Source organism: Rhipicephalus sanguineus, chromosome 5 (assembly GCF_013339695.2).
Source record: "Rhipicephalus sanguineus isolate Rsan-2018 chromosome 5, BIME_Rsan_1.4, whole genome shotgun sequence".
NCBI lineage: Eukaryota > Metazoa > Arthropoda > Arachnida > Ixodida > Ixodidae > Rhipicephalus > Rhipicephalus sanguineus.
The window spans coordinates 74,656,577-74,666,917 of NC_051180.1; the positions used below are offsets into that span (position 1 = coordinate 74,656,577).

Sequence of the window (10,341 nt, forward strand, 5' to 3'; positions counted from 1 at the left end):
ACACTTTAAATTCAGAGCATTTCCCTTCGTTAGCGGTTTTATGAAAACAAAAGTTTCTCTGTAGAATCCAAACGAATATTATGTCGCCTGTGCAACAGTTTTGACAGCTTGGTTGCGCCTACAATGATGCAGATTCTGAATTTTATGCAGACTGTAGACACTCTCGTTCTACAGCTTCATTAAACCGACTTCCCAGCTTTGTTTTGCTCACAGATAACCTGGAACAATTGGGCGCTCACTGTAAATATAATCGGCGACAATTATCAACCCATTATTTGCGCTATCTCATTTACTCCAGTGACGTCATCAGTATTGATTTACTACAGCAGATAAGTCGTCCCTGTATACAGGGACGACTTATTTGCCTTCGTACAGTACTGAATGTCTGCGTGCACTTTAATTATCCCCTGCGTGAGACAGAGTGGTTGTGCAACATATAACCTTTTAAGGAATTAGTGCGTCAAGCCGTTTCTAGGCATTTCAAAACATTCTCGTCCCGCGGTCAGGCGCGATTACCTCGGCAACGCGGCCCTTGGCGTCCTCCACGAGCCTTCATAGCAGGATCGTGTGCCTTATCTTCTGCGTTTTTTTCTCGTTCTCAACGAGCAAAAGCCACGTTACAAGTGCTGCAAGGACGTGCTTTAGAGTCCAGGACAAGAATGTGGGATATTGGTCGTTTCGAGCGAGATTAGCTCTAATGCGCACTGAGTGTTTTATTGAGGCTCAATCGCGGGTTTAACTGGATGCCTTGTGCAATAGCTTCAGCGAGCGAGCCGGATGTCCTGCTTTCGCATGCGTCGTGTCTTTCGGCCAGAAGAAATCGAGGAGCCATGACCATTAATCAGGAAAGGTCCGTGCCCCGATTTTTAGGTTTGCTTGTACTCAGCAGCCCATGAACCTAATGAAGGATGTAAACCAATCGGCGAAATTGGAATGTCGAAGAAGACTACGAATTATCCTGACTCTTAAATAACGCTATAAGAGTTTCTCCAGTGATGTGGTAGTGAAATCATGCAGCTGCAGAACAATGTATCCGCATTTCGTAAAAACGTATCCGCATATTTCGTAAAAACACATCTTCCACATTAAAACTGTATAACGCAACATCATCATTACAGTTGTGCTTTGCCTTGTGTATGTTTTTTGGGCTTTTTTCTCCTCCTCTGGATTGTGCTTCATGCATTACAGTTTATCTTACGCAGCTGTGTTCATTGCTTGACGAAAATGATGATACAAAATTTGTATAACTCTGAAGATATGTTATTATTTTGCGGTTTCCGTGTTCATTTTCACCTGTATATGGTCACACCCCTTTTCTACTCACACTTGTATCCCCCCCTATGCGATGCCCTTTTTGGGCCCCTAAGGTACTCGTATAAATAAAACCGATAAACAATTATTCCTTGCCGTTAGTTGTTTCTTCTATTTCTTTTTACGCATGGTTCTTTTTTTTAGTTAAGGAAATCTAAAAAATCGGGAAGCAAACAAACGTCGTCCTATTATAGGCAACAAAACACACGGCACATATCTTTTAGCCAACACAATTAGTGAACATGTGCTATAGTTGTGGCATGTAATAGCGAACGAGCGATTTGGGCATCATGTTTTCTGTATTGAATGCTTATGTGCTTGCTTGCCCAGTTATTTATAGCTACTGACATATTTAACAGCGACGTGTACGCCTCCAACATACACTAAATACAGAGTAGAGATGTGCCGCTTAGTTCCTATGCTTCATATCGGGAAGGTAAACAGCCACGCTTTCTTCTGATCACATGTGTTTCTTTTGCTGCGGGCTATTCCTAAATTGAATTATTCTGGAACAGCCTGATGTAAGAGAACTGTAGAACAAAATCTTTGTGTACTCTCTCACTTTTAGCCGCGGCAGTGTTATAGGCATGTTGACTATCCTTCTCTGACGCGGCTTTCGCTGCTGTACGCTTCGCAGAATATTCGAGGCGTGCGCGAGCTTAAAACGTGTCACTTGGCTCTTAGTTACTAATATGAAGCTTTTGAAATCATTGGTATGTGTGCATTAAGGATATCATGAAAAAATAACTAATGTACATCTAATTTATGAGGCATCGATTTGCATTTACTTTCGCTTCTCGTTTTTCTTTCTTCTTTTTTTTTTTAAAGCTGGTCGCTCAATTTTCACCCAGCGAATGAGAGATGAGATACTACAGGGCGCTTCTTCACTAGAAACCGGGAGAATTATGTAAAGCTCAGGTATGTCAAAATATGTTTCGGCACAAGATGGCCAGAATAAGAGCAATATATGTGTAAAAGCATTATACGTGTATTGATGCATCACCATTTATATCGTGAGTGATTCTCGGCGAAGGAAATCTTTTAGGCATCAGTGCTGTATTTCTTCAGAGCCATATACATAAGGATAGTCTATATAACCTAATGCTTCCTATGCACGGTTTCGTATACTTGACGCTTTCGACATTCGTTAGCTTGGTGTACTACCCTGCGACTTTCTCAACACTTACCACTCAACTCACTGTCATTCTGCGCCTGCGTACATGCAGTTCGCTGTGTCATACATAAAGCTTATGCCGGTGTCACACGGTCACTTTTGATCGCGATTGGGCCTGATCCGGATCGAATTTCTCGATCGTGATTGGCTCTCTTATGCAAGCTGCAGCAGGGAGCCAATCACCGGTGAGAAATTTGATCTCTGTCGGGTTTAATCGCGATTAGCACTGCTTTGTGAAACACCGATATTATACTTATAAAACAGTATTAGCTTAAGAGCCTGTTTCTTCAGTAAATAATAGCAGCAGAGTAGGCAAACCGAAGCCTACTTCTAGCTCATTCTCCAAAGGCTAGGTCTCTCCAAAGGACACTGACAGGTTCAATGCGACATTGTGAATCAGTTTTACAGCGAAAGCTGTTATGAGATCATTTCAACGGCCGTTTTACAGCGAAAGCTGTTATGAGATCATTTCACCGGCCGTTTTTGGTGCCGTAGTTGTCCGCCGCCGGTGTCCGTAACCAGTATCGCTCGAAATAAGAAAAAAAACGAAATAAGAAAAAAATTCCAGGATGGAATGAGGTTCGAACCTGGGCCCTCTGCGCGGGAGCCCAGTATTCAACCTCTGAGCCATGCTGGTGCTTGAGACTGCTTTGCGAAAAGGGTCCTATACAGGCTTCATGTCGGGAAGGAACCACATTAGCATATGCAATATAGCGTGCTAGAAGAGTAAAATAAGCACCAAGCGTCGTACAACGCGAATTCTCTAACAGGCGTCACACAATCCGAATTGCGCAACGAGTAGGTTGTTGAATGCTTCCAACCCATTACAAAGAGCTCCGCCATTACTCTTCATCGTCATCAGGCACAGCATCAACAAAGTGTGCATAATGCCTTACATGCGTTTAGCAGGTACCACGGTTTTCCGTAGAATGACGAAAAATGGCATAGTGCCTGCTTCCTTGCTTCTCAAAAATTGCAATGATTTATAGCGTAGTGGGTTCCTCGCAAGTGCACTTGTATTAGTTGCCAAGGAAGCCCATAAGCGCATGATCCATTTCCTCGGGGTCTCAATAAAGTTCTTCGCCCCCCCTCTCTACCACGTCAACGTATGTTATACAGCATGGCTTTCCTCGGGGTCTCAATAAAGTTCTTCGCCCCCCCCACTATCTCACGTCAACGTATATTTACAGCATGGCGGGAGAGGGAAATAGTGACCGGGCGTCACCCAATGCAAATTACATAACTGGTGGGCCGTTCAAAGCTTCCAACCCATTACTCGCTTCTCCGCAGAATGACGAATAATGGCTTAGTAGTAGCTTCCCAACTTCAAAAAAATTGTGATTTATGGCGTAGTGGGTACCATGCTAGTGTACTTGTATTAGTAGCCCCAAGAGCGGATACAACGGACTGTAGAAACGCCGCTCTTCCAGCTTTCGCTGTGACTGTGCTGCGGTTTCAGCGCAGGCCTGGCGTTTTTTTTGGCGCCGTAGGTGTCCGCCGCCGCCGCCGGTGTCCGTAACCACTATCGCTCGAAATAAGAAAAAAAAAACGAAATAAGAAAAAATTTTCAGGATGGAACGGGGTTCGAACCTGGGCCCTCTGCGTGGGAGCCCAGTGTTGTACCTCAGAGCCATGCCGGTGCTTGGAACTGCCTTGCAAGAAGACGCTATACAGGCTTCATTTCCAGAGGGAACCACATTAACATATGTAATTTAGAGTGGTAGAAGAGTGAAATAACAACCACGCACCACACAGCGCGAATTCTGTAACCAGGTGTCACACAATGCGAATTGCGCAACGAGTGGGCTGTTGGATGCTTCCAACCCACAACAAAGGGCTCTTCCATAATTCCCCCGCAGGGGCGTCTGCGCAAGCAGGCGTTTGGTGTGTAGCGACACCACGGACCCGAGCTAACGGGGGGGTTTCGACCTCCTCCCACGCCTAGCCGTGCGTGGCTTTGCCGTGTCCGGGGAAAAGGGGATCCTGGGGATTGAGCCGACGCCGGGTGATTGGACCTTTAAGGCCCCCCGACAGAGGCAACACATCCCTTTGGCCCCGGCTTCACGTAGGCGGCACCCCTGGGCTGGCCCACCCAGGCGAAATCGGCAGTCGCCTCTTCCTGTCTCTCTCTCCCCTCATCTTCGTCTTTCCCTCTCACTTTATATCTTTCCTGTCTACTCCTCCCTTGTATTTATTTCCGATCTTCCTGGCGGCAAGGGTTAACCTTGTGTAGTTACCCTACCTCGGGAGGTTATATATGGTTATAGCGGCGATGCATGGCTGGCGACCTCAAGTTACTACCTTGTAGCGTCCCCTTGTTGGGCTCGGTGGTGGGTGGCCACCATCGCCGCCGAACTTTGCACTATCCGTATGGCCAACTTTTTTCCCGCACTACCTAATCGCCGCCTGAAAAGGTGGCGCACCGAAGAATCTTTCACACTATCCAAACCAAAGCAGTCCTTCCCCAAGTACCATGTTGTGCATAGCCAGAAAGAAAACAAGACAGTCCGAGCAATCTCACCCTTTCTAGTGTCGAAAACTCTGACGGAAGCAATAGGCCCAGGCTATAATGTAACTAAGATGGGAAGCGGCGACCTCCTTCTGGAAGTTCGCGATAAGCTTCAATATGACAACCTATCCAAGCTAGTAGCATTTGGGGACGTCCCAGTTTCAGTAGGCCCACACAGGTCCATGAATACAGTGCGCGGGGTCATCTCTGACGATGACCTTCTCGAACTCTCTGAAAGTGAATTATTGGAAGGCTGGCAGGACCAGAACGTAGTCAAGGTCCAAAGAATAGTAATACGGCGAGACGACAAAGAAATCCCAACGAAACACATAATTATCACCTTCGGAACAAGCGAACTACCTGAATCCATCGAAACCGGTTACTGTAAGCTCCGTGTCAGGCCCTACGGACCAAATCCCCGTGTTTCAAATGCCAGCGCTTTGGACATGGATCGCAAAGCTGCAGAGGACGAGCTACTTGCGCAAAATGTTCTTCCAACGAGCACTCATCGGAAACTTGCTCTTCAGCACCCCGTTGTGCAAACTGTGAAGGAGACCATCCTGCCTACTCGCGATCGTGCCCCTCGTGGAAAAAAGAAAAACAAATCCTAGAGCTCAAAGTCAAATTCAATCTGTCCTTCCAAGAGGCACGTAAACGGTTCTCACTCCATGATCAGTCAAGTCCTTCCTTCGCCGATGTGACGCGCCGGGGCGCCGCGCCACGTCTTCCGGCGCCCGCAAAAGTCGCACGGAGTGTGACTGCGGTCGCTCCAACAGCGCCCCCGGCTGGAGTAGCCTGTGCTGCTCCGCCACCTCCCAAAGAGGGCCAGCAGACTCGCGAGCGTGCCGGACCCCAGGCCACTGCAAGCGCAGTTAGGCCAGAAGCTGCCACGAACGTGCCTGCTGAGCGGGCACTACCCACCACCTCGGAAGAGGTGATGGATACAACTAACACTCCCCCGGCGTCTCAGACGCCAAAGGAACGGCGCAGCTCTTTGGAGCGTGCGAAAAAAGAGAAAGCCCGCATTACAGGGCCCGGAAAGGGCTCTGTAACTTAGGGCAACACCACCTGTTGAATTTGTATATAATGTCACCCATCATTCGTTTAATCAACCGAACAATCTATACGTGTATATTTGCTTAATTTTATTCTATCATGGTTTTTATTGTGCACTGGAACTGTAGAGGGCTGATACACAATTTGGGTCACATCAAGGACATCATCAACAAGTTTTCACCAGTCGCTATATGTTTACAAGAAACAAATCTAGGTGCGAAAAACACCCACTTCCTTAAAGGATTCACTGTTGTCCGGAAAGACCGCGAACACTCTAGCCGCCTATCGGGAGGAGTCGCCATAGTTGTACAAGGCGGCACCCCTACCCGATACATTAAATTAAACACCTCTCTGGAGGCGTGGCTGTCACTGTTTTAGCGCACAAAACCATCTCCATCTGTTCACTGTATGTTCCTCCTCATCAACATATCACTGCCCTCGAACTGCACGGCCTCACAGCACAACTGCCAAAGCCTTTCGTTTTAGTCGGAGATTTTAATGCTCATTGTACTCTATGGGGCAGCGAAAAAACAGACAAGAGGGGGGCAAATCATTGAAGATTTTATTCTATCAAACAACATTTGTCTTTTAAACACAAGCTCACCGACCTATTGTTCACCCAGCTCTCAAAAATTCAGTTGCCTGGATTTAGCGTTGTGTTCACCGTCTCTTTTTACCGATTTTAACTGGGAAGTTCTTGACACCTCTTATGGAAGCGATCATTTACCTGCGATCATCAACCTAACATCAAACTTACCCACCATTCCTACTAAACCACGTCGCTGGCTAGTACAACGCGCGGACTGGCCTCGGTTCAAAGAAAATGCGAATCTGGAACAGGTCTTCTCATCAAACCTTAATATCAATGAGATAAATGACAAGTTCACCGCAATTCTTGTTGCAGCCGCTGAAAAATCCATACCCCAATCCTCAAATAAAGTACGGAAGAAGTTAAAGACCTGGTGGACTCCGGAATGTACCGATGCAAAGAAACTTCAGAATAGGGCCTGGGGTGTCCTGAGAAGGTACCCTACTTACACAAACCTCGTAAGTTTTAAACAGGCCAAAGCCAAGGCGTGATACATCCGTAGGCAGGCAGAGAAATCATCCTGGCAAAACTATATATCTGGGATCAATAGTTCAGTCACATCCAAAATATTGTGGGACAAGGTAAGAAAGTTCAGGGGAGACTACTCACCGTACACTATACCCATACTTACGAGCCCGGGCACACAAACAACATTACAAGAACAAGCAGACATTCTAGGTGTACACTTTTACAACGTTTCTAGCTCAGCGAATTACTCCGACACGTTTCTGAAATACAAACAGACTGCGGAGAAACAGAGACTGCCAATTACAGATAACTCAAACGAAGCTTATAATTGCCCAATAACATTACAGGAATTAAACAGTGTCCTCCTTAATGGTAAACAAACGGCAGTAGGCCCTGATCGTATTCACTATGCAATGTTGGCACACCTATCTCCGGCATCGACAGAGGCCCTTTTGAAATTCTTCAATAGAATTTGGGAATCTGGAATAATGCCAGAACAGTGGAAAAATGCAATAGTCGTGCCATTTCTAAAATCTGGAAAATCCCCCACATCTCCCAGCAGCTACAGACCGATTGCCCTAACAAGCTGCCTGGCAAAAACATATGAAAGCATCATAAATATCAGACTGACATTCATACTCTACTCCAGAAACTTAATAGACATGCATCAGTGTGGGTACAGGAAGGATTGCTCGACCACTGACCACCTTGTCCGACTGGAACATCACATACGAGAGGCATTTCTGTATAAGCAGCACTGTATGGCGGTTTTTTTCGATTTAGAAAAGGCTTATGATACAATGTGGAGACACGGAATCTTACTTGACCTCGCAAGTTTGGGAATTCGTGGGAAAATGCTTAATTGCCTGGCCGATTTCTTGACAAATCGAACATTCCAAGTACGTTTGGGCACAGTGTTATCACGAACATTCGCCCAGGAAAATGGTGTACCGCAAGGTTGTATCCTCAGCACCACTCTTTTCATAGTGAAAATGAATTCAATCAACAAGGCCATACCACCCACAATAATGCACTCCGTATACGTCGACGATCTTCAAATCGCCTGTCGTGCCTCCAGTCTTTCATCCTGTGAGAGACAGCTTCAAATGACAATCAATAAGCTTACGAAATGGGCCGACCAAAATGGTTTTCGCTTTTCGACACAAAAAACTACCGCTGGCCTCTTTACACAAAAAAGAGGAGTATTCCCTGACCCAGTTCTCAAACTAAACAACATCGAAATGCAGGTAAAACAAGAATATAAATTTCTAGGAATTACATTTGACCGAAAACTTAACTTTCTGGCACACATAAACACACTGAAAACCAAGGCAAACAAAGCACTCAACCTCCTCAAAGTATTATCCCATAAGCACTGGGGCTCCGATCGTCTATGTCTGCTGCGTATTTACCGTTCCGTTGTGCGTAGCATCTTAGATTACGGTTGCGTTGTTTATGGCTCAGCACGAGATTCATACATAAGTCGTCTAGACCCTGTGCACAATCTTGGTCTGCGTTTATCTAATGGCGCTTACAGAACATCGCCCGTGCAAAGTCTGTACGTAGACTGCAACGAGCCTTCTTTGTGTGATCGACGAACATTACTAACCATGTCCTATGTTTTAAGAATAAGGTCATCCCCTCAACACATCTGCTACGACATTGCCACAAAGTGCAAGTCACGCCTACACTACCTAAACAAACCAGACTCAATTAAGCCACTTATCCTACGTTTCGAAGAGTGTTGTCGCAGGTATGCCATCCCTGAAGAGGCACTAAATGTCGCGAAAAAACCACCAAGACTACCGCCATGGTTCGACTTGACACAGCTCTGCGATCTGTCATTAAGCCATCTAAAGAAAAGAGACACACCATCAGAACACCTAATCCAAGAATTTCGTGCTCTTCAGGATAAATATAGGGATTACGCCGAATATTACACAGATGGCTCGAAAACAAAAAACCATGTGGGTATTGGGATCGTGGCTGGGGAAAGTGCCCTAAGTGTGAGAGTACCTCAGTGTATTTCCATTTTCACTGCTGAAGTTTACGGCTTATATGAAGCAGTCCGGAAAATCATCGCTGGTAAATACAAGAAAGCAATCATATACACCGATTCGTTAAGTGCACTGAAAGCCCTGCATGTTAAGTCCGAGTGTGAGCCATTACTTGGCGACATTTTAAACATGGTGTTTTTAAATAGCGAAGAAGTTTCTATCCGTTTCTGCTGGGTGCCAAGCCATGTTGGTATACCGGGCAACGAAAAAGCAGATGAATACGCCTCTCTCGCAGTACACAAAGCACTTACAAAAATAAAAATCCCGCTGAAAGACAGCCAAACAACAATTCGTCGAGCACTGTTAGGAAAATGGCAGCAACAGTGGGACTCATACACAAACAACAAGCTCCATCTAGTTAAGCCTGTACTTGGAGAATGGAAGACCTGTCGTCATCAAGAACGCTTTGTTGAGGTCATTTTATGCAGACTCCGTATTGGCCACACACACCTGACACACAACTTTCTACTCACAAAAGAAGAACAACCAACATGTGAAAAATGCCAACAACCGTTAACACTCACACACATCCTAATCGCATGCCCCGACGTTGAAACGCAGAGACAAAAATATTTCAGCAAATTATACAAACAACACATACCTCTACATCCAACTCTGCTTCTAGGAGATCATCCTCTAGTACCGTTGTCAGACGTGCTAAACTTTCTTAAAGAAGGTGACTTTTTAAGTAAGCTATAAAACTGCATCATATCACTGCCGATTAATAAATACCTCGAGACTGGCGCAACATAGCCTTAGCTGCTTTTGCGCCATAAAAACCGATTTAACTAACTAACTCTTCCATAATTCTTCATCGACATCAGGCACAGCACCAAGAAGGCGCATAATGGCTTACATGTTTTTAGCGGGTACCACGGCTCTCCTTTGAATGACGAAAAATGGCATAGTGGCTGTTTCCCTACTTCACAGAAATTATGATGAGTTATAGCGTAGTGGGTTCCTCGCAAGTGCACTTGCATTGGTTGCCAAGGAATCCCATGAGCCCATCATCCATTTCCTCAGGGTCTCAATAAAGTTCTTCCCCCTTCTCTCTGTCTCTCTTTCTCACGTCAACGTATGTTATATTGCATAGTGGGAGAGTGAAATAGCGACCGGGCGTCACATAATGCGAATTACGTAACTGGTGAGCCGTTTAAAGCTTCCAACCCATTACAAG

General features: G+C 45.6%; 1 protein-coding gene across 1 annotated transcript in view; it reads left to right on the plus strand.

Moving 5' to 3' along the window:
- The window catches only part of LOC119394721 (uncharacterized), a 76,749-nt gene that overhangs the window by 57,922 nt on the left and 8,486 nt on the right, over nucleotides 1-10,341 (plus strand). The window contains exon 3 of the mRNA XM_037662032.1: nucleotides 5,771-5,995. Within this exon, the coding sequence (XP_037517960.1) occupies nucleotides 5,771-5,995 (225 nt within the window). The remainder of the gene's footprint in view (nucleotides 1-5,770; nucleotides 5,996-10,341) is intronic.